At 37.4% G+C, this 26,181-nt stretch overlaps 1 protein-coding gene across 2 annotated transcripts in view; it reads right to left on the reverse strand.

The window, feature by feature from the left end:
* The window catches only part of DPYSL3 (dihydropyrimidinase like 3), a 63,791-nt gene that overhangs the window by 19,330 nt on the left and 18,280 nt on the right, over positions 1-26,181 (reverse strand). The window contains exons 1-3 of one of the 2 annotated variants that reach the window (XM_058174078.1): positions 19,366-19,676; positions 7,045-7,133; positions 826-1,010 (exon numbers count right to left, since the gene is read on the reverse strand). In XM_058174078.1, the coding sequence (XP_058030061.1) occupies positions 826-1,010; positions 7,045-7,133; positions 19,366-19,407 (316 nt within the window). In that variant the 5' untranslated portion in view covers positions 19,408-19,676. Of the gene's footprint in view, positions 1-825; positions 1,011-7,044; positions 7,134-19,365; positions 19,677-26,181 lie in introns of those variants that run through there. The other variant, XM_058174077.1, reaches the window with a different exon arrangement.

A 26,181-nucleotide genomic window follows, 5' to 3' on the forward strand; every position in this document is an offset into this window, starting at 1 on the left:
ACTTGTCTTCCATTTCTCTGGATGAACTTGATATACTTGCAGATAAGCTGAAAAATTTAGGTATCAAAAATTGATTTCAGCTATTTACAAACAGGAGTACACAATAATACTTTTAAAAAGTATTTAATCAAATAACATGAAAACTGCAGCACTTGCAAGTAAGCCAATTGTAAAACTGCATATGAAAATTCTGAGAGCTTATATACAGATTGTGCATTTTGGTGAAAAATTTGTGGCTTCTTATATAAATGGTACTAAAACTAGTCATTACGTAGTGTGTATACACATATGCACATACATTCATTATGTATATAAAGTGTATATTACAATGTATTATGTAAAATATATGGGGTGTGTGGAAACTGCAGTTTATTCTAAAGAATGGCCACTTAGATGACTGAATACTATAACAACTGAAGATTGTTCCTAGACTTCTGAAGTAGTTTTCAGAAGTGCACAAGATCCTAAAAAGGGCTACAGGTGCATACCCTGTTTCCCCGAAAATAAGACCCTGTTATTTTTTTGAACCTTGAAATAAGCGCTTGGCCTTATTGCCATGCGCTCAAAAGCCCGATTGGGCTTATTATCAGGGGATGTCTTAATTTGGGGGTTATATAATAGGGTATTATATACCAGAAATTGAGCTTGCATTATCATCATCATCATCATCATCATCATCATCATCATCATAATACGGGAGTACTATTTAACAATGGATATTCAATGGATATTGAATATCAATTGATATTGAATGGATAGTATTCATTGAATGGGTATTCAATGGATACTATTGAAAATGGATAGAAAAATCCTCCTTGTACTTACTGATCATGGTAGTCCCACCCGCCAGAGCTGCTTTTGTCCCCTGGAAGAAGTCATCCACAGCTGTCATTCCTTTGTATGGCATCTGCAAGTGGGTGTGGACATCAATTCCACCAGGGATAACCATCCTCCCATTGGCTTCTATAGTCTTCACTCCTCCAGGGACTATTAAGTTGTCACCAATTTGCCTGATTGGGAAAAAAAAATCAAAATAGGCACATCCATTTATAATGAAAAATGAAAACCCTTCATAGGATTGTATGTATTTATTTGTCTCAATTTGTATCATTCAAATAGTTATTTTTAATTTATTATTAAATGTACACCCCAACAATTTGTGTAAACTCACAAGGCAGCTTACAAAAACATAAAAAATTCAAAATATAAAACATATCCATGACCCCCAAATTAACAGAAATAAAAATATAACACTGATATTAAAACAATGAACTTTTGAAAGTTCAGAGCTTCAGTTTTGGCAACAGGTTATCTGAAGCCCACACTTCTCCCTGATTATATCAGCCCACCTCATTAGGAGTCCTTGGTGCGCTCTTCAATTCTGAGCCACAAATAATCTCCTTTACTGGCACCCTATTACTTCTGGCAGAGAAGGCATGCTGTGGACACTATCTGCCAGGGACCTACATTTGGATGGTGCAAGAGGGTGGGTCTTCTCTATCCTGTGCCCATCCAATCAAACATCCTCCCCACCCCCAAAATTAAATAAACTCCATCCCTCTTGGATGGCCTCGGAAGTCCGTCAATATCAGATTATGTCATCAGGCCTGGGAGCCCCAGGGAACCAGTCACTTGTCTAGATGGCTCCATAATTGAGAGAATATATTCATTTTCTCTTTGCTGGAGCGTTGTTGTTGCTGTATATATTTCACCTTTAATTAACTTTTTATTTTTTAATGTTAACTTTTTTATTTTTAAATGATTTTATTTAATTATCCTAAAATCGCCCAGAATCCCTGATCTGATATGACCAGTTTTATACATTTGTTTGATAAAGCAATGAATGAATAAATAAATACATAAAATTATTACTTTACAGAAGCTCAAAGGTATTTTACTCATACTTTATTCTGCAAATAATGTGTGTCTCTTCAAGAAAAAGAATGTACTTTATTAAATAAAGATACAAACTTTTTTTTTTACCAGAGGTGTTTTGTATATCGCAACAATAATGTTACACATTAGGTTGAGACCCAACAAAATCAGCAGATACAAAGCTTTTCTTCTGCTTCTTATTGTCTCAAGGAAAAGCAACGGGAAAATATTATGGAATAGTTTGCTTCAGATTTCCCTAAATTGCAAAGTTGTGGGAGCAGGTAAAGGGTTCAAGTAAGAAGGTTAGAAGGACCAAGTCAGATAGATGTCTTGACAGGCATTATAAAAGCCATACAAATGCCAACTGCTCCTCCTTTTGAGAAGCTACAGGTTGTCAGTCAGTTTCAGCACACAGGTGGGAAAAAGATTTGAACTATGGAACTGATATGAACTCAAGCCTGTTGGCAGTTGCTGTTTTTCTTATTTAATTTCAGTTTTTCTAGAATCTGTAATATAATTAGCTTTTGAAAGATAATGTTTTTGAATCTGTGCTTCCTGTCTTCAAGCACAAGTAACTATGTGGATAAAGCTTACCACTGGATTTTCAAAAACTTAAGTACAAGTATTCAACATTTGGTTTCACCTTACCTAGAAAAACAGTAAGCAATTTTTAATACTGCAATTGCCATTTGTTTACCTCTTAATTCATCCTTTTTTGCTATATTGTCTTCCCTTATTTTACTTTATTTATTTGCTTGTATCCTACCTTTAATATTACAAATAACTCAAGGCAGCAAATATACCCAACACAGTTTAGTTCTGTTTTTCCCACAGTAACAAAAGTGAGGTAGCTTGGGCTGAGAGAGAATGACTGGCCCAAGATTACCCAGATAACTTCCATGGCTAAGGTGGGACTTGAACTCACTGACTCCCGCTCTCTAGCCTGGTACCTTAACCACTAGTCCAAATGTGGCTCCCTACCTTATTGATGGGGGAAGGAATAGCAACAATCCCCAAGGATACTTAGCAAGTCAGGGCTATGCCTAAGGGACACTGAGAGCTTCAAATATAAAATCCTGCACTCAGGTAAGTGTTCTTCCTCACTTTCAGATTCTTCCCTCCTTTGCATTCCTCTACATCCCTTGCAAGTGTGTTTAGAAGACTGGGTTGGAAGTACTATTGAGGTCTAAAGAGGGAAGGAGCATTGGCAAAACACTGCTTTTCATAAGCAGGAGGATGCTGAACAAACTTCATTTAGAGCCAATACAACACATTGAAAAGTCTTGTGATAATAGCAAAACATACAACAGTGTACATAGAAGCCATTTCCTACAACAAAATAATACTGTTTCCCTAAAAATAAGCCCTAGCATATTTTTACATGTGTATGTAATATAAACCCTACCCACAAAATAAGCCCTACTTTTAAGAACCTGTGCCGCTGCCTGCCCAATCCGTCTGGTTTCTCGCAGTGACACAGCCACAAAGTGATGCTGGGGGGTGGTGGAGCTCCCCCATGTGCCCCACACCAGATTACCTTACCATAGCCAGGCCATCCACACCCCGACACCTGCCTTGTGGCCATGAGCAGGAGGAGCCCACGTTATCATCGGCCCACTTCTGCTTGCTCGTTGCTGCAACAGACCCCAAGGTGGTGTACTGGTGCTGCGGCCCATGAGGTGACACAGGTTTTGGGGCATGGATGCCCAGATTGTGGGGGCCCTGAGGTAGGCTGGTGTGGGATGCATGGAGCACACCACCCGCCCACTTCACCTCATGACCGTGGCACATCATTCGGCCTCCTGCTCCATTGCAGCTGCAAGCAAGCAGAAGTGGGCCAATGGCCACACGGGGTCCTGCTGGATGGGGCTGCTGGAGCTGAGGTGAGGCAAATGTAGAGGTGTGGGGGCCCTGAGGTAAGCAGGGGCTTGGGGCAGCTCCACTTTCCCTGCTTTGCAGTGGCGCACGGGTGCATCACACAGCCTCCTGCCCCACTGCAAACAAGCAGAAGTGGGCGTCCAATACATGGGAAAAATAAGATACCCCTGAAAAATAAGCCCTAGTGCTTATTTTGGGTTCCAAAACAAAATAAGAACCGGTCTTATTTTCGGGAAAACACAGATAATCACAATGAAATTTCATTAAATAAGCTGAACTGATAAAGGCATGGCATAACAAAACTGTCATCATCGAAAATAGATAAAATCACTGTGAAAAGTATTTTTTAAATGTGCATATTATATTTTCTGGAAAGTTGCCTAATATAAAAGGCAATTGACAATAATTGACAAAGTGACAAAATTAGTGGACCAGAGGAATGCTGTCGATACAATTTACTTGGACTTCAGTAAAGCATTTGATAAAGTAGACCATAACCTACTACCAGATAAAGTAGAAAAATGTGGCTTAGACAGCACCACCACCAGATGGATTCGTAACTGGCTGACCAACCGCACTCAACGTGTAGTCCTCAACGGAACTACAGCCACATGGAGGGAAGTATGCAGCGGAGTACCCCAAGGCTCTGTTTTAGGCCCAGTACTCTTCAACATCTTCATCAATGACTTGGACGAGGGGATAGATGGGGAACTCATCAAATTTGCAGATGATACCAAGCTGGCAGGAATAGCCAACACTCCAGAAGATAGGCTCAAGATACAGAAAGATCTTGACAGACTAGAACATTGGGCGCTATCTAACAAAATGAAATTCAACAATGAAAAAAGTAAGGTTCTACATTTAGGCCAAAAAAATAAAATGCACAGGTACCGTATATGAGGTACCTTGCTCAACAGTAGTAACTGTGAGAGGGATCTTAGAGTCCTAGTGGACAACCATTTAGATATGAGCCAGCAGTGTGCAGCAGCTGCCAAAAAAGCCAACACAGTACTGGGCTTCATAAACAGAGGGATAGAATCAAGATCACGTGAAGTGTTAATACCACTTTATAATGCCTTGGTAAGGTCACACTTGGAATATTGCATTTAGTTTTGGTCGCCACGATGTAAAAAAGATGTTGAGACTCTAGAAAGAGTGCAGAGAAGAGCAACAAAGATGATTAGGGGACTGGAGGCTAAAACATATGAAGAACGGTTGCAGGAACTCGGTATGCCTAGTTTAATGAAAAGAAGGACTAGGGGAGACATGATAGCAGTGTTCCAATATCTCAGGGGTTGTCACAAAGAAGAAGGAGTCAAACTATTCTCCAAAGCACCTGAGGGTAGAACAAGAAGCAATGGGTGGAAACTAATCAAGGAGAAAAGCAACTTAGAACTAAGGAGAAATTTCCTGACAGTTAGAGCAATTAACCAGTGGAACAACTTGCCTGCAGAAGTTGTGAATGCTCCAACACTGGAAATTTTTAAGAAAATGTTGGATAATCATTTGTCTGAAATGGTGTAGGGTTTCCTGCCTGGGCAGGGGGTTGGACTAGAAGACCTCCAAGGTCCCTTCCAACTCTGTTATTATGATTATGATTATAGATTATGATTATTATTCCTTGCTTCAAAATTCAACACCTTCTTTCTATTCAAATAAATAAACAAATTATACCATCATATTTGAACTAATAAAAGAATTTCCGAATCTCAAAACAGTATTAATCTCATTCAGCATACTATTTTCAACAGCAAGCTATAGTTTCTAAACTCATGACCAGGACTGCAGGGAGTCTCTAGCCCTGTTATTTCTTTACAGGTAGTCCTCAGTTAATGACAATTCAAACAGTGACTGTTGAAGTTATAGTAGCGCTGACTGAATGGTGGTTCCAGCTGTTCTAGCTATGCCAGCACCCCTGCGATCACATGATCACAATTTGTGACTTTGTGAATGTGCTTTATGCTTTCATCACTTGCAACAGAAATTCTGGTCCCAATTGCTGTCATAACTGTTGGACTATCTCTGTCCAATATCAAGTAGCATAATATTTCTCAATACAGAGAAAAAGCTACTACAGACTACTTAATTTGCATAATCTTTCTTTATATTCAATTTGAGATGAAGAGGGAGAATCAACTCATTCAAAGCTCAGCAGGGATATGAATTATGATATCCTTAATCCAAGTAGGACACTACTTTACTGAAATTCTCTATAGGGTTAATGATCCTCAACTAAATATTAAGATAGTAAATTCAATTATTACTTTACATTAGTATGCACTATTTTCTACAACAGCATTCCCTATGCTATATTGGAATAAAAATACAATTTTTCTTTTTAAAATTTGTTTTTCTGTGAAACAAAGAATTTTGCTAAAAATATATCAAAACTGAACTATAATTTGTATGTTATAAATAACAGAATTTTAGGAGATTAAATTCTTTCTTAATATGGACTCATATTCTACATGAGGCTACTTTTAAAGGGCTTTTTCAAATAGTTCAATTAGTTTAAGAATCCTGTAATATAACAGAAGCCATTTTTTGAAGATACAGTTTAGATGAAATTGCTTCAACTTAAGTTCTATGACCTTTCTCTTTTTTTAAATGATCTAATACATTATGCCGTTAGCAACTTTGACTTTCAGTTCACAATGAACTCCACTTTCAAATGCTAATTCTTACTTCCAAGGTAGCATTTACGAATGTTTTAAATACCAAATGGCAAATATGTCAATATTTGAAGCACTGAATAATTATTTGAAAATTACAAAGTATATTGCTGATGGCACAATATATGTTTTTTTTAATAAACCAGCAGTTACTAAGTTACACTGGACAAACCAGCAGTTAATAAATTACATAAGAAACATGACAGACCTTAGATGTAAAACATTCCATAATGATATTGGGCTTTAATCCTAAGTACATATATTTATAGATTAAAAAAACATTGCTTTTAATCAGTATAAGTGGTTATAAAGACTTGGGAAACACAGACAGCAGTCAGATAAAAAATAAACATCAGATATTGTAGCCTTACTTAAAAAATCCCCTTCAATTTATAATGAAACAGCAAGTCATAATCCTGACATAAATTAACCTTGTCCCCTGTTCTCGTCACCAAAGAATGCTTCAATACTATGAGAGTTTAATTCCAGTAAGTATGAAGTAACAGTAGATGATCTAGGATGTTCAGTCAAAACCCAAACAGAAGCTGGTAACAAAGGATTGCTGGATTTCTCTCTTCAATTGTTTTTTTTTAACAAGCTTTGGAAAATTTATACTTACTTTATAAGACCATCCTCCATGTAAATGTCAGCATGGAATGACTGGTCATCATTGACTATTCTTCCTCCTTTAATAAGAAGACGGTCACTCTGTGTGAAAGAAAAACAAAGAATATCTGTGTAGTAATTATACAATTAAAGTGAATGTCATTTTCTATCAATCTATCCCTTTCCAGAGGGAAAAATACAAAATTCAAATTTTGAGCTGAATTAAACCATGCCAAACTTGATTTTCTACATTTTCAAAAAGGATAATTTTAAAAAGACAGGAACTTCAGATCATCCTATGGTGGTTTGGGATGATAAATGTAACAAAATGTAGCAAAAGTCAATCATACTGCCCTTAGAAATTCCAGCATTCAGTTTACATATAGCATTGAAAGGTTTAAACTAAACATGAAACTCTTAGAAAAAAGATTAATAAAACAATTTGTAGAAAAGAAAAATGACTTATTTTATGGACAGAAGATTTCCATCAACATAGCATAAATATTCCCTGAAAAATATGCATAAAGGATGCTCAACACATGGTTTTGAGCACTGTGACTTCCTTTCTCGTCTACAACCTGTCTAGACCCAAGATGTCATAAGATTTGTTACTTCTGATATATTATGCGTTTTGGTGTGCATAGTTTAATACATTATTTTAATTAAGAAATTAGTGATAAATATACTTTGAAAAATCCTCCCATATTCTTTCTATACTCGGTATAGGACATTGGGTTACAAACTGCCCTTCCACTTTCTTTGTCTGTCTGAAGTATTCTCACTGCTGTTTATGAACAATGGGTCTCATTGTGTTCCGACTGAAAATTCCTGTTAATTATTTTCTAACAACATTCTTTTTGAATGATGTGTCATCATTATATTAGTACCACATTTTAAAAAGTTAATCAGCTTCAGAGAATGTGTTACAGAAGCAAAAATCTGAACAACTGATAGACATTAAATCTTTTGCAGCAGAGTTATTGGTATTCATTTGGCAATAATCTCACCACTGAGTCAGAATCTTATCTAATGCCACAACAGCAGCACTATATATAGCAAAGAATATAATGTACCGGTTCCCAAATGCATGCTTGGACTGAAGGAGGAGGTCAGATTTGAGAAGTTAAAAAGATGATTACCACAGAACAACCAGGATAAGCCTCTGCATCTCAAGCTATTAGCAGGCTTATGGCAGAACAATGCCAAAGTGATCTGTTTATTCAGAAAAGTTTTGATTTGTCTTTAGTTGACAAAATGATGGGAGTATTTTCTATCTTTACCAAATATTAATTCTATATTAAAGTGTGGATAACACCAAAAACACCAAAAACTGCTCTATTCAGCCTGGCTCAAGTATTTTTATAGTATATTTTCTTAAATTCTTCACTTTCGAATCAGTTTGCTGATTGCTATAAATACAGCTTATTTCTGAATAAACATGTATGATTAAATTATAAGCCCCCAAAGTGTATTTGAATGAAATTCTCCTTAGAAAAATATGCTATAAGACAGCAGCACCTGACCTTTTGGGCGCCAGGGACAAGTTCTATGGAGGGTGTATTTTCCATGGAGTGGGCAAGCATGGTTTTGCACTCACTGCCTACATCTTGCGTGTATGTGGATGGGGTTTCGTTCACTTGCATGGCCTGGTTACTGGCAGTCCTGAGTCTAGTACTAGTCCGTGGCCCCGAGGTTGGAGGCCCCTGCTCTAAGACATTGCTTTGTATGTATAAAAGTAGTACAGGATTTGACTAATGTGCCTATACATCTACCAATCTCTTGAAAATATTTAATGAATATTTTGAAAAGATACACAATGCATTATTTGTAATTAATAACATAACTAAATGATGACAAATCACTGTTTCTCTGAAATGTACCTATTTGCAAGAATCAATTCAGCTGTCCCTTTTTCACCCTTTATTCCTTGTTCATGTCAATATCATGCACATTTCTGAATATGCTTTAATGCCAAAGTAAATAATGTAGGACCTCCTTACAAGGAATGCTGTGTGCACTGCAGAACTTTAACAATTACATTGAAAAGCCAGAATGACTGTGTGCTAGAAAAGCCAATTTATTTTAGTGTGAAACTAATCAACCTGAATTTGTTTAGGAAAGTTAAATGACTGTGTTTTTCTATTTGCAATATCAAAAGTCATTCAGAATTTATAGTTAGAAAGCAATTAAGGTTGTTACCTGTAATTTGCAAGTAATTTAAGATGTAAAGCCTTCTACTAATGTATCATTTATATACTATTGTGAACTCAGGGCTGAATTATTGGGTAATAAATCAGAGAACTATCATGCTTTGGTTTGTACAAAGAACGGAAAAAAATCTCAAGAGGAAAAAAAATGCCCCCCCCTCACCCATCCAAAAAAGATTTGAACGAACTTGATGACTACAAATAGTAATTCTCCAGAGAAATTGGGATTAGTGAAAACCCACTAGGTGGTAATGAAAAGATATATCCTAAAAGAGCCTGCAGATGCAACAGCCTAGCTAAAACAGGAATATTACACATAGCAATTCCTTTGGTGTGTCCAACATTCTTTCATTCTTAAGAATCACATTATGCTACAGACTGGTTTTTAATTTATGGAAATTATACTGAACGAAACTGGGAAAATGTTCTGAAGTTTGGATCCAGAGGGATGTGGATAGGTAAGAAAAGGTGGTGATACACCTGTTTCCAGAGTTCTTCCAATAAATTTTCAGTAGGACTGCACTATGCCAGGTGGAACTTGTGTGCATTTTTTGTGGGGGGAGAGGGGGAGGGCTCCTGGATTTCTGGTTTTTGATCTATCAGCAAATAGCAGCTAAAGATACATTTCATGTACCAATTTTATCCATTATGGCCATTTTCACAGCCACTCAAACCTGAGTCACCTCTTGTATGTGCTCTGTATGGGGTTGCTCTTGAAGACCTCTCAGGAACTTCAGTTTATTCATAATGCAGTTGTGCAAAAAGTTTCATGTGTATCTTGTTTTGTCCATGTGACATCTGGGTTCACAAGTGATGCTGGTTACCAATGCAGTTCAACGTGCTAGTTCTCATCTATATTCAAGCCCTCTTTAAAACCTAGATACTTAAACAACTTTCCTTCTTGGATGTTTCTGCACATCTAGCGAGATTTGGAAAGTATACTTTAGCAAAGTAATGCCATCTTGAAGGACCCAGAGAGATTCCTTTTCTGTAGCTGCACCAGCCTTTGGAATACTGAGTCTGCATAGCCCTATTGGCACTATTGCCTTTTAGGAGAGCCCTGAAGACCTTGATTGACATATGGCATACTGACTTGTGATCCCACTTAGTCCTTGTTGTTTTGTACTATTGTTTCCTTGATATCAATGCATTAAAGTTTTATTATTGATGGCTATGCTTATGCCTCTTTTACTGTGGATTATATTATTCCAAAGGTTGACACAGCTACAGACAGGGAACCTCTCCGGGCTCCTTCAAGATGGCGTTACTTCACTGATGGGATTCCAGAGCACCACAAACTTGCCAAATTTTACTAGATGTGCAGAAAGTCTCCAAGAAAGGAAGTTGCATAGGTATCCAGTTATAAAAGAGAGGAAGGGCAGGCTAGGCCAATGGAAGATACAATACAATGTTATTGGGGATAGCTATGGGGAGGCAAGGAAAGGAAGGCACTGGTAAAATCAGATGTTGGCATGGCATATCCAGTGGGATATGCCATGAATAAAAATCAAGAACAGCTAAGGGGAGGCAAGAAAGGGATAGAAGGAAATGCAGGAAAGTCATTCATATATATTGTGCATCAAGTATTGTAGCGATCGTTGACAGGAGAAGGAAGGGAACGTGTTGGGAAGATTAGGGCTGGATATACTGATGGGATAAGCCATGCTGGAAGCTACTGATGAAAAGCGGATGGTATGCACCAGCATTTCCCTATTCTCCCTCTAAAATCATTCCAATACAGACCTTGACTTATGACCGTGCATTCAGTGACCATTTGAAATTACAATGACATTAAACAAACAATCCTTGCCCAAAGTTCCAACTTCCCAAAGTTTAGCACCCAAGTGAACAAAATTTGGTGCTTGACAGGGCATCCACTCTTACATCATAGGAGGGTTGCAATTTCTCCTTCCCGACTGTGGACCAGGAGACCTTGGCCAGCTAGGTGCACTGGTGTGTGGAAACCTGTCACGGGCTGGAAGGTTTGGCTAGCTAGGCCCAACGGCATGTGGACCTCCTCTCTTTCCTCCATCATGCTTCCTCTTTATTTCTCATCAAGCCTCTCAGGAGTGGTGGTAAGACAGGTAGAAGATCAGGCCTCTCAGGATTTGGAGGCGGGGCAAGGAGGAGGTCTATACACTCCTGGACTAGCTGGGAGAGGCCTTCTGACCCATAGCAAGTTTCTACATGCCAGTAGGCCCTGGGCCTCCCAAGACTCCCTTACCCTAAGGCACCTCTTCAGTTACTTAACAACCATAATGTGGAGAGTTGGGTGGTAATTGAGTGAGGCAGCCATGTGGGTGTGTCGCTTAATGATCACCGTGAGTTATAATCAAAATTCTGGGCTCAACTGTGGTTGTAAGTTGAGGACTACTTTTATTTGTGGGCTTTATTTCAAAACCTAGGAAAATGATGGTACTCTGGGTTTTGTTTCTGCCACTTGACACTTGAGAATGGTTCAGCAGAACTTCCAGAAGCTCAGGTGGTTGTTTTGGCTAAAACCCACTGTATTACTTGTTTTATAAACAAAATGTAAGTTTTTGGGTATGTCAGATTTATGCACAATCTCTGAATTTTTCAGGTTTCTTTTTCTAAAAAGTGAATCTGAGTTTATCACTGTTAATAATTTTGAAAGGATAGAATGTACCAGATCAGGAACAAATGATTCCCATTTTAGAAATATTGCAATTATAACCATAAAGAGCTTGATTGTGAAATCAGACGTATTTATCCATTGAATAAAGGAGGGGGCGAAATCTGCTTCAAACTCATCCCAAACATTAACTGTGAAGCAGAAAGAGAGGATATGTACAATGACATCATGTCTATTTTAAAATGGAACATCCTAGATACATTCATATATAAGAGGAACTAAAGAGGAAACCAAATCATTTAGAGGAAAAGGATTTAGTAAAGCAAGGACTTCAACTTGCTTATTGAGATCCTCTGGACTATTACAATAAACACACTGTTCATTCTGCCAAAACTCATTTAAGCTTCCCCACACCCAACCATGTTTTCCTGCCAACCCTGTGTCAGCTTGGATCATTAGCCATTATTAGCCTGAGACAAATACTATCTACAGAGTGCAGATAATAATCTCATTCATGAAGTCTACATAACTAAAGCACAACCCCCCCCCAAGTCTCCTTGTGTTTTCCACTGACTTAAATAGGACTTAAATCTTCTAAATCCCCAGTATAAAATGTTATACTCTACTATTACACAAAATTTTATTGCTTGTGAACTCCCACACAAAAGTAACAATAGTCAATTTTTTTTCCTAGAGAAAGGGAGAAGACTACCTTCAATACCAACAGGTTGTGAGATAACCTTCATGATTTAACATTGTAAGGTTCTACAATATGATTAGTGTTACTGTACTGTTTTCAAATATCTTGATTCTAAAACCATACTGGCCAACAACAGTTCAATGTCATCACTTCTAAATCATCCTAATATGAAGGTTGGTTACTGATTTGTTTGTTTGTTTATATCAAATTATATGGCTGCCCATCTCATATCCAAATATGAGTGACTAAGAATTAAAACATCAATATAAAATAATAATTTAATGACACCTAAAAAAATTGATCTAGACCCGTGATGGCAAACCTATGGCACGCGTGCTAGAGGTGGCATGCAGAGCCCTCTCTGTGGGCATGCACGCCGTTGCCAGCTGCTCTTCTGGGCGTGCACATGTGCACCACCCAGCTGGTCTTTGCGCATGCCAGAATACCGGAACCCTGGCCAGTGCGTATGCCAAAAAAAAACCAAAGACCAGGTGGCCTGTGGTGCATGTGCACCAGCCAGCTGGCCTTTGGGGTTCCAGTGCTCTGGCGCACACATTCCAGTTTGGGCATTCGGTGGCAAAAAGGTTCACCATCACTGATCTAGGCACTTACAAGTAAGATTGCAGAAAATTAAGGCATTTGGATTTATTATTTTGCTGGAGAAAATTAACAGAACTGAATATAAGATTCAGTCCAAAACATAGACTTGCAAAAAAAAAAAAATCATATCTGACAACTTATCCCAAAAGAGAGACTTCTGCCAGATTCCTTAAAAGAGACAACCTAATTGATCTCTATTTAAAAATAATGTAGAACATATAGACCACTATTAGATTAATCAGAACAGATTAATGAAAATAAAAGTCATTTCAAAATATTTCAATTACTTAAGGTAGTTTAAACCTGAATTTATGATGAAGTAAATGCCACTCTTCAATTCAAATTCCTTTGAATCAAACTCCATGGACATATCCAAGTAATTTTCTTGGCAACAACACAGCAGTGGCTTGTCATTGCCTTCTTCTGGGATATTCTTCTTTTTTAAAATTAATATTATTATTTGATTTCCCAGCCTAACCTAAGTCTCTGAAATCCCTTTGAGATCTCCTATCCAAGTGTAAACAGGGACTGTCACTGCTTACTTTGGGTTGGCTAGCAGCTAAGAAATACTAAGATACTGTAAATATGTTTAAACAAAAAAAACATTTGATCTAAAACTAGATGTTTAAGATTAAAAAAATAACCTGAATTCTATATTAAATATGAGCTAAGAGCAAAATTATGCATAATGTATGATATACTTAGTTATGGTATGATATGATGAGATGATATAAGACAGATTTGTAAGGTTTCTGGATTTCCACATAACCAGGAGGAATAAGCCCAAATTAATTTTCAACTTAGCAGATAACACCATCACTAAATAAGCCAGAAATTATGATTTTTTAAAAAATATTTTATTTATTTGTATCCTACCATTATTTTTATAAATAAGTCAAGGTGGTGAATAGATCCAACATGCCTTCCTTCTCTTATTTTCTTCACAACAATGCTGTGAGGTTGGTTGGTCTGAAAGAGAGAAACTGGCCCAGTCACCCAGCTGGCTTTCATGACTAAAATGGGACTTAAACTCAGTCTCCTGCTTTCTAGCCTGGTGCCCTGATCACTGCTAAACAAAATATGAAAACAGCATTTCAGGTTTGTTAGAAATGGTTCAGAGTTTATTTGCTGAATTTTATTCTGTACATAATGTCAAACCATGAAGCTGCTTTTGAAAACAAGATTGAATTTATGGGGCACGTGCAAGACTGGCATATTAAGCAGTTGTCTGCAGTGCTTCTGTTCAGTAGAACCTCCTCTTAACTGGAAATAAGCTACGTTAGTGCAGAAGTATGAGCAACAAAGGCATTTTTATAGTTAGTATATTACATTTTAAGAGATAGCCAAAGTCGTGCCTCATGGTCTTCTGCTGCTGCTATATTGGCATGTAAATTGACTGGATGAACCATCGCTTGGCAGACCTATCTAAACTGTCCCGGATGGGTACAATAAAAATGCATCTCCTTGCACACTTCTCCATAATTTTCTTCTTATTTGAATTAAAAAAGGGAAGTCCTGATGCACATCATATTTGAGCTCTTATAATTCTAATAAGTAAATAAACCAATAAATAAAGTTGAACATATTCTATCCATATTCAATCCCTATGTCTGCAATATTTAGCGTGTCATAAGACTGACACTGAAAAATAACTAGACACATATTTATATTGAGGTTGAGAAAAGAGCTGATTTACCCTTGTCAAAGCCATCCAGTACTTTCCATGTTTATAATACTCCAGGCACATTTGTTGGAAGAAAGTCAACATTTTAAAAGTCATTCCTCTTACTGAAAGAAACATTCAGTAAGAATCACCATAGCTGACAACTATAGGGGCAAACAACTGCTATTGTACACAGTACACAAGCCCCATGCTCTGTAGTCTGGGGCAGGTGTGTACACTGCCAGAATGCTGCCCATAGTCTGAATTAAGGAGTGTTTTTCCAATGTGTTCATATCTACTATAGTTTCCTTAATGCAAGATTAGACAATTAATGCTTTTGCCTATCCCACAACATACCCCTAGCCATTTTGACTTTGGGGGAGGGCAGTTAGTGCTAGTTTTCCCTCATGGTAACTACATGGAGAAGTCCATGCAGTATTCTAGGCAGCATTTCCAGAAGAGGTTTGCCATTCTCTTCTTCCTTGGGTTGATTGGCTCCAAGTCCTTCACCTGACTTCCATTCCTAAGGCAGGGCTATAACACAGGTTTCCTGATTCTTTGTTCAGAATCTTAACTACTAGAGTTAATGAGAATTAATTTCAAAACAATTAAAGGGCACTGGGTTGCCTCTCCTGGTCTAAAGCTCCAGTAAGATGGTGCTTCTGAGGGCCTCCCCTAGCAGGATCTCTGCACTTTCCCTTCCTGTTCACCCTGAAAATAAAGTAATCTCAGCCTTGAAATATAAGTAAAGATGAGATGAACTGTCAATGAAAAGAAGGAATGAGGTGTTACTATCAGGTGCAATAAAACAGGAACCAGGATTGTTCAAATGAGTACCAGTTTATCCATGCTGCTTTAAACAAGAATCTGTCAAAGCAAATTGGTGGTAGATAAGAATCAATAGAATTCAAAGAAGGCTGGTATTAGATATCTTGTTGGCACTAAGGGACTCCAAACTGATGCTGCGCCTGACCCTTCCCTCATGCTTAGCCTGGTAATCTGCTATATCCATCCGACTTTTACAGCTAGAGATGACCATCAAAGTAGATAAGTAGTAAACAATTATCAGACAGTGAAAGCATCCTTCAAAACTGTTTTGACAACTAGATAATTCAAAAAGATAAAGCAAGTGTGTTTGTAAAGCAGACAAATTAAGGAGACAAAGCAGTGCAATGGAAAATAGAAAACAAAGAGTAGGGTGTGTCTGTATTTTTATTTCTAAGTCTAGGTGAGTTGTTCTTCTTTCTCTGGATTTGTTCTTTTATTTAGACTATATTTAGATTTCATCTCTCACATTCTAGATCTGGACCTGAAGATAAAGTGGGGGAGGAGGATATTAATCCCTCCAAAAAGGCAAATCTTTTTGCCTTCTGTGAACTAACACTTTGCTGGGTTTAAAGTAGAAGTCTGTGGTTCAAACCATGATTGCAACATGTCTATAGGTTTCCATAATTCAGTTTCACCAATTTCTGAAATGGCTATTTTGTGAATTATCATGTCAAAGGCAGCCATTTTGAGACAACACCCATAACAGTTTCAAAAAATTCAAATATAAACTATGTTGTAAAAGGAATAAAAATGTACAATAAAGTTACATTAGAAAGATTAATGTATGTTACATATTTTTCCAATTTCCTGAAAACATTTAAGCCAAAAGCAGTAACTAAGTGAGCCAATTGTCACAGAGATGCACTATGGTACTAATTCGATTAACACTCCCAAACACAATATAGAAAAAAATATAATGTGCTTTTAGGGAGGCATAATTTTCTATAACCTTAAAGAGTATACAATGAGTTTCAAGATAACGTGTTGAATTAAAATCCCAAGTTCCTTTCCTATACTTTTTGGAGACTTTCAACAGAATCTACTATTTTTAACATTTCTTCTTTTGAGAAGTTCTCTTGATTTTAATCATTTAACATTAAAATAATTTCCATCAACATTTTCTAGATTAAGAACTCATGATTAATTTAAGAATAAATTACTACATTTATCTGATCTGAAATCAAGCTGGAATTTGACATTGTTTTATACAATATATCCTTGATGGCCAGCCTATTAAATAATGAGGATATTATGAATTGCTTTCAACCTGTATCATCTATGCAGCAATCCGCATGTACCTATATATAATCCTGATCCACAGCATTTCTTTCTTCTTTGAAAAATATGTTCCTTTATGGCAATAGGTGCAGAGGGATTTGAGAACTTTACTCAGAAGACACACCATTTGGTCTGCTGAGAATACACTTCTTTAAGGTGGTCTCAGTGTTCCTAAAGAAGCAACTTCTGAGCACCTCCCAGTAGAATTATAGATCCTTGTATTTTGAGTAAGGAATATTTGCATAATACCTTTGTACAGACCTATCACCAATTGTGCATAAATGCATACACATATTTGATCTAGAAAATTAGTTTCTTTCTTCATTTGCCGCCTCAGAATCTTTTTTTCAAATGACCTAATTTAACCCATCCCATCCTCAAAATTTTAGGATTACTTTCTCAGCAAGAATTATTTCTCTTCAGTTCTTCTAGAAAGATAGGCAAGCATTAAAAATTACACAAAGCTATATACACATAACTGCACTTAGAAGACAGAGTATAAATCCTAAGGCCAAATTCACAAATATTTTCTTGTTTTGAAGCAAAATACACATTATACCAATATGGACCCTGATAGAGGGGTTCTAGAATGTGATTTCTAGATTCTAGATAAGTGACCAAACCCTGATAAAAATGGATTTCCCAGCATTTCAAAGAAAGTGTTGGCTATGTCGAATACCAAAGTAGGTGTGGCAACTCTGCACAGATTATCAAAGAAGCAGAAGTACTGCAGTCAGGTGCAGCAGCACAAAAGAAAACAACATCATGGAATTTAACTAATGGATGTGGATCACACCTTGAAGACCTAAGGGGAAAGAAAATGCATGAGTTTCCCAAGGCTGGTCCTTTGTATTGGGTTCGGTACGTTTGTCTCGTTTCTGGATTGCTCAAACTGAAAAACAGCAGATAAGACTGATTTAAATAGCAAAAATATTGATCCATAGTGGGTACATCATGGTAATAAATCAATTATATTCAATATGATTCTTCAAAGAACTATGAGTGAAGATGTTATGCTTTCTTGAAATAACCAGGGAGTGGATCCTCAATATTATTGCATGTTAAAATAAACAAACAAAACCCATCCCAAGTCTGACCGAATAGATTCTTTACGAATTCTATTTTTATGGGATAAACAAACAAGCTAAAATGGCATATTTTATTCAGTAACTCAGTTATTTAAGATCATAGGGGAAAAACATGCTTCACTCGCTGCAAAATAAATCTGTAACTTGTATAATCATGCTTTTCAAACTTAAAAAACAAGGCACCCGATAATTAGAAGATTGGTGACTTTTAAGCAAAAACATTTTTTCAGGGAAATTATATATAGATGTTAAGCTTTCAGTCAAGTGTTATGTTTTTTTTGTGTGTATGTGTGTGTGTGTTTCATTGTGCTTCCTTTGTTTGCTACAAAGATGGAGTAGCCATCCATTCCCCCAATGCATATCCCATCCCACAAAAGATTTCATTAAAATGCATTAGAGACAAAGTACAGCTGCACTCCTTGTATCAGAAGCCAGTAACAAAAAAGCCCAGGCCTATTAAAAACCAAGGGGGTACCCCCAGTGCAAGGCGTTTCATTGCATCAACAATAAGTCAGGGTGGAGTATGAATCTACTGGAAAGGCATCTGCAGAGCACACGCCAAGAAAGATGCAAAATACTGCAATATTTCAGTCTCTCTCTCTCTCTCTCTCTCTCTTCCATGCTTTGCAGTGAATATATTTTTCTTCAGGTTAGCAAACATTGTATTATAAATGAACATTCCTTATATTAGTTCATAAATCTGACTTCTTTTTTTATAAAAGAACCAATTCCTTTTTTCCCTCGTTGGTAGTCAAAGCACATGACGCACCCAAATTTGCAAGAAATAAAAAAATATGCCGCAGACAGCTTGCAGATAATAGCATCTTCTTTAAAAAAAATGAGAAGAAACAAAAATAAAATGACATAAAATAAAGTGAGGAAGGATCAAGCGTTTGGGTTAACCCCCAGCTCAACTCCTCCCCAAAGAATAGGATCTCAAACCGAACATCTACTTCCCCTATGTAAGTTTGTAAATAGAATGTCTTCACTATGCTATAGACACTTCGGACAACAGGAAGTGTGGGGGGGTGTTTAGCTGATCAGAGCAGTTTAAGTCTGTATTGCAAATAAACAACAGTGCTTTTCATAAGCACCCTACATTTTAATAAAACGATGTCAGAACACAAAATGAAATCCTTACAATCATCACTTGCGCAGATAACAGAAATCCCCCATTTGTTTACTTGGGGGCCATTCCTGCAAACACTCTCTTTCTTTTCTGCATGCTGACCGGCTATCTCCTTATTCTTACTAAAATGCATTCTAGCACCTCTGAAGCAACGCAGCTGGCCATATTGCTGACATAAACCGTAGCAAATATAAAAAGAATGCATAACAAAACCAAGAACAGAAGACAGGAGAGGTTAAGTCACTTACAGTTATCCTGGGGATATTCTTCTTGCCCTGGTAACCAGACATGATGTGTGGCTGTTGTTGCAGCAGCAGCAGTGCCGGCTCCTACCTTCCAATTCAGAAGCAACACTAGCTTGCAAAAAAGCTCGAGCTCAGGTAGAACAAATGCCGTTCCTCACGTTTCTCTTTTTCCTCCCTCTGTTCTGCCCCCTCCCTCTTGATTCACACAATAGTAAAATTCTCTTTCTCTCTCTCTCCCGCCTCCTTTCCCAGTGACAGCTGGGTCCCTGTAAGACAAGAATGGCTGATGAAGCGACTCCTCCCTTCTTCTTTCCAGTCTCGCTTTCTCTGTGCATTGATTTCTCTCTGCTTGCCTCTTTTGCCTCACCCACTCTTTTATTGCTGTCACTGCAATAAGGCGTGACGGCCACTAGAGGGCAGCAATGCAAAGACTCGAACATCCTATTCCAAAGGGAATATATGTGCAAGGATCTGTAAACCCTTTTACAGGACTAAATGTCTATGGAGATTCTCGTCATCCAGGTCCCAAATGTCCTTTTTCAAGAGGCAAGTGGACTTTCTGGTTTTTCTTTGAACACGTTTCGCTTCTCAGCCAAGAAGCTTCTTCAGCTTTTGCAGGATGTGGCTGGTTTCCAGGACAAACGCAAAGAACAGCTACGTACACACTTCCAACAATATACGCAACTAGAAAATGGACCCAGGATTAGGGATTACTCATAATCCCACAGTGGGAAGTCATTCAATAAATCCCAACTCTATGCAACAGAATTCTAAAGTAGAATGAGTCTTGCTGGATCAACCCATAAGCCTATCTAGTTTGGTCTTTCGTATAAAAACTCCTTATTTAAAAGAAAGTGCATATGATTTGAAGAAAACTACTGAGCTAGCACTTAAAAGGCTAAAGTGAGAACTCTGTAAATACAGTTTAGCCAATTCTGAAATATTTCAATGATGTATTATCACTTTATTGTGCATTAGTCTTGTTAAACATATTACTGCTAATATTGCACTGCTATTTTTTTCTAAGTAGTTTTTCATACACCTTGAGAGCTTACAATTTTAATATATTTTGGAAAGAGGCAAATTCCAAGGAATTCATCCACATAGTTTTAAAAACTATGATTACTGATATGCACTGTGGCCCATACAATGAGGACCCAGATTATTGGGGGCAATATGCTGACTCTGTAAACTGCTTGAAGAGGACTGTAAAAGCACTATGAAGCAGTATATAAGTAAGTGCTATTGCTATTGCTATACTGTAGTTCACACTTGACAGTAATTTTTTCCATTTGCAAAACTCAGGTATCTCCATTGTATATCAAGGTGAAAATATATATTTGTATTCAGTCAAAATACATGAAAAAAAGCGAACCGCTTTAATTGAATTCTAAAATTACTGTATAAACATCCAGTCTATTAATCACTACTCTCATAATCTTGGGCCTAAGGTAGCAAAACATTCATGACAGTGGTGGGTTGCTCCTGGTTCGTTCCTATAGAACCGGTAGTAAAACCGGCAGGAGGCTCTGCCCACCTGCCATGACATCATCATGGGTGATTTGTGCATGCGCAGAAGCTTCTGTGCATGTGCAGAAGCGCAAGTGCGTGTGTAAGCGAAGACAGCACACTCCCATTGCAAACCAGTAGTAAAGGTAAGTGGAACCCACCTGATTCATGACTGTAGGTGCAAAAAAGTAGCACAAAGTTAGTTACATATATTAAGACAGCTGTGGTTCCTTGCTAATTCTTCACAATAGAAATGGAAATAGTTAATTGCTTTTACTTCTGTGAAAAGAAAGATAACTTGGCCTGTCACTGCAGAAGCTACCTGCCAGTCCTGTAAGCCATCTTTTACTTTGGATCATCAGGCCTGCCACTTAAATTAAAAGCTACTTAAATTAAATTGTGAATTTGATTTGTGTAAGATAAAGCCAATTCTAATTGTTGAGCAATTAAGAGAAATACGAAATTAAGTCTTTTCACAGTCAACAACTTTTATATTTCATCAATTTGTATCACCCTGAAAAATCAAGAAAAAAACAAAACTCAATCAAGACATGAACTTTTTCCTTTTATGGATGTGTACATGTTCCAATTATTCTTCATTCCTCTACTATACCACTTTTTAATTTTACTCTCTCAACTACTTGTACATAACATAACATAACATAACATAACATAACATAACATAACATAACATAACATAACATAACATAACAACAGAGTTGGAAGGGACCTTGGAGGCCTTCTAGTCCAACCCCCTGCCCAGGCAGGAAACCCTACACCATCTCAGTCAGATGGTTATCCAACATTTTCTTAAAAATTTCCAGTGTTGGAGCATTCACAACTTCTGAAGGCAAGTCGTTCCACTTATTAGTGCTTGGAACATACTACCTGACTCTGTGGTCTCTTCTCAAAATCCCCAAAGCTTTAACCAAAAACTCTCTACTATTGACCTCACCCCATTAATTGTTCTGTCAGGAAATTTCTCCTTAGTTCCAAGTTGCTTCTTTCTTTGATCAGTTTCCACCCATTGCTTCTTGTTCTACCCTCAGGTGCTTTGGAGAACAGCCCGACTCCCTCTTCTTTGTGGCAGCCCCTGAGATATTGGAACACAGCTATCATGTCTCCCCTAGTCCTTCTTTTTGTTAAACTAGACATACCCAGTTCCTGCAACCGCTCTTCATATGTTTTAACCTCCAGTCCCCTAATCATCTTTGTTGCTCTTCTCTGCACTCTTTCTAGAGTCTCAACATCTTTTTTACATCGTGGCGACCAAAACTGGATGCAAGATTCCAAGTGTGGCCTTACCAAGGCATTATAAAGTGGTACTAACACTTCACGTGATCTTGATTCTATCCCTCTGTTTATGCAGCTCAGAACTGTGTTGGCTTTTTTAACAGCTGCTGCACACTGCTGGCTCATATCTAAATGGTTATCCACTAGGACTCCAAGATCCCTCTCACAGGTACTACTATTGAGCAAGGTACCACATATACGGTACTGGTGCATCCCTTCCCCAAATCTCTATGGTGAAATTGCACATTCCATTATAAAAAAGCCAATCCTGATGTGAAGATTAAAAGTGAACCAAGGGCATCTGTCAACATTCTCAAGATAAGTTTATTCCTAGGGACAGGAAATTAATAAAAATCCGTCTTCATCACTCCTGAAGTTTGAGCAGATGGAAAGTTTGCCAAACACAACAAAATCACAAGAGACTACTACCATGTAGTTGAAATCCATATTGAGGAATCTTAATACTGAATAAAGTTTACTTAATTAGAAGAATTAATGAAGAGCTGTGGTAATACAGTGGTTAAGAAATGCAGTATTGCAAGCTAATTCTGCTGACTGTCAGAAGTTTGATTCTGACCAGCTCAAGGTTTATTCATCCTTCTAAGGTTGGTAAAATGAGAACCAAGATTGTTGGGGGAAAAATGCTGATTCTGTAAACCACTTAGAGAGGGCTGTAAAGCACTGTGAAGTGGTATATAAATTTAAGTCTTACTGCTATTAATTCAGGCAGTACTGACTTATGTACACTCTATGCAAAAGTTTCTGTAAGTGATCTCTTCCAATATGTACTACTTTGTATTAATTATGTAGCACAAACTAGATGAATATTTAAGATGCTCTGTGCTTGGTTCAATATGAATTTATACAGAGCAGTTATAGAAGTTGGAGAATGATTGAACAGATGAATGGAATTTGAACTCATGGTAAAAGGTAAAAACCATTAACTCATTTTATTATTTAACAAGGGTTCATTATTTTAATAATTGCAAGTGTTTTTCCTTGCATTCATAAACATTTCCTCAGAATGCCAAAGTGCATTAGAATGAAGCATACGTGCACTTCATTAGTCCCTTATTATGAATTATAAACTAAATCAGCTAACTAGAAATCAATTTGTGAAATTTGTGTTCCCCCACTTCACTGTTCCAAGTTCTCCCTTTCCAAAATATGTACCTCTCCCCAATTACTAATAATCAGAGAATCCTCAGGTATGGAAATGAAATTATTGGTAAAATATGGACCAAAGCAGCTTCTATTTGAATAGTACAGAATTGTATTTGTTAATTCTGCTATGAACCAGATCTAGCCTAGTAATCCCTCAGAGAGTTGAAATTCTATCTATTTCTAATCATAGAGAGTAAAACTGACAAAAATAGATAAATTAGCAGTAAAATTAGAAATAACACTGTCTATGGAGATTCTCAGTCATCCAGGTCATGGTTGTCCCAAAGGTGCTTTTTCAGGAGGCAGATAGACTTTCCTGTTTTTCCTTTGAAGACATTTTGCTTCTCAGTGAGTCGTTAAGGCAACCTGGAAGTTTTATCTGTATCATCAGGGTCACCCTTCTTTCTCACCTCTCATCTTCCCTATTACCTTCTCCTACTGGTATATTATGATTTATCAATTGTTGTTTATATTTTATGGTTTATGATCTATGAAGTATCACAGTTTTTTGTATGCACACTGAAAAATTATGTACCAAAGTCTAATTCCTTATGTGTCCAATTACATGGCCAATAAAGAATTCTATTCATTAAAAAAAAATGTTTCTTTTCTTTTCTTCAGCAGTATTTACAACCTTTTTTCTGAGCTGATGAAGAACACACTCCGTCACAATGGAAGCCGGAGAGGAGGAAGAAGATAGGTGTGTGGAGATATGCACTGGGAAAACATGCAGTCAGAGTATCATTACGCTAAGCAATAGTTCCAGTCAACTGAAGGTGAAATGTGGGGCAGGGTGGGGGGGGGGAGTTCTTCATTTTACAAAAGAAATAGAACAAGTAGCATTTGATGATCATGTCAACCTTCCAATTTACCAGACTACAGTTTGTTCAAGCTGTACATTTTCCAAGCATGCTATATTCATCAGCAAGGAAAGGAGACATCCTTTTCCACATAAAAGTTTAAGTGTTAAGAAGTTTTAAGGCAGTTGATGGTTATAACAGAACCCTGAAGTAACAACTGTTTACTCATTTACCTTTTTCCAAAGCTGTTCTGGGGCCTGTTACTACTGAATGTCCCATTTGCAAGGTCAATCATGAGGCCAATAATGGGGCTGTAAGGGGAAGGCCAAATACTTTTAACAGATTTCCTTTATATATGGAAAATACAGGCCTTTTTTACATTGTACTATTTGTTATGCCTATATCATATGATACATAGGAGCAGTTATAAAGATACATGAATACTTATTTACTTATAGAAATATAGTGTTCTAAACGTTTGAGAAGCATTGTACAAATTCAAATTATTTAAAAACATAATGTGTAAGCATATTAGTATAGACTGTAACTCAGCAGAAAAGTAGTATCATTTACACAGATGTCCAGGTAAAATCACAGGTTATTTTCTAAACTGGAGATGGGAACTGGCAGCATACTAATGTGAAATTCTCAAAGCTTTTTTAAAAAAGAAAATAATAATAAAGTATAATTTTGAGTAGCAAGACTTTATAATGAAAAGTGGGGTTTTTGAAGAACATTGAATTTTCTGTATTACTAATCCATCAGTTACAAAAGACCTGGGTTACATCTTCAAATCAATTTACACTATCTTGTTAGCATTCAGTCTGTCCAGTGTACGGAAGAGAATAGTGTATCTATAAAGCAAGGATGCCTTCTTAGAACTCTACTAGTGTTCAACTGTTCACTCACATAAATGTGTTTGGTACAAGTCTCACTGTACACTGAAGAGGTTTGGGTGGGAATCCCATTTTCTACTTTCAATGTATATGCACACTGGCATGATTCCCGTTTTGTTTTGTTTTTTTTGCTCAGTTTTTGCTACCAATTTGTGACCAGTGGGATCACAAACGAAAAAGGGTGGGAATTAGTACATGTGAATTCTCATGTCCTTTTCCTTCATAGGCTCCAATGCAAAATATATGAATGAGTTAAATTATTTAGAGCAGGGGTGTCAAACTGGTGGCCTGCAGGTCAGATGCATCACACACAGGCCATGCCTACCCCAGCTCCGCAGATGGGAAAACATCACGAAATGTCACGTGACAGCAATGTGATTTAGAGCAAGGGCAAATAACTCATGATAACAGCATAGAATATACAAGTAGTGTTCGGATTACCATGACAATTGGGACTTGTGCTAAATGAGGTAAAGTGCAACGTCACATTACCACACTGCTTACTCATGGCAATCCTAACAGTCCCTGCTGTTATTGTTAAGCGAGGATTGTGTGGGTTGTTACGCAAGGACCATCAATTGCAACATGAGTAGAGGTAGAAATCCCTAAGTACATGCTTATATGTCACTGAAACTGCATCCCAGGCAAGCAGGCAGGCACTATGAAGGGTGGGTGGGCAAATGCTACAGAGTATGAGGTCTCCATGCCATCTAGGGGCTCTCTGAGAGAAAAGCAGGATGGAAGTGACTTGCAACCTCCTGCATTGATTGCTTGTGGGAAGCTAGCAGGCGATAAAATAACCTGCAAATGGCAATGAAATAACTGTGGGACCCCAAGAAATCCATAGTAATTCTTAGCTGGCTGACAAGTACCCAAATCATGATCACATGTTCTCAGGGACACTGCCGCAGCTGCAACTTTGAAGATGGTTTTAAATCTCCCTCAATCAGTGTTGTCATAACTTTGAACAATCACTGAACAAGTCATCACTAAGTGAGCCTTATCACCTGATTAAACAGCATGTATCGGTAATCATGGGAAGTAGAGTCTGACAATATCCAGGAATTATATAGGAACACCCTATATAAAAATTGTGTGGAGATTATATATTATCATTGGAATTAAAAGTTTTATCAATTTTGCAGCCTGGCTGGGTC

The sequence above is a fragment of the Ahaetulla prasina genome, chromosome 2 (genome assembly GCF_028640845.1).
Source record: "Ahaetulla prasina isolate Xishuangbanna chromosome 2, ASM2864084v1, whole genome shotgun sequence".
NCBI classification, from domain to species: Eukaryota; Metazoa; Chordata; class Lepidosauria; order Squamata; family Colubridae; genus Ahaetulla; species Ahaetulla prasina.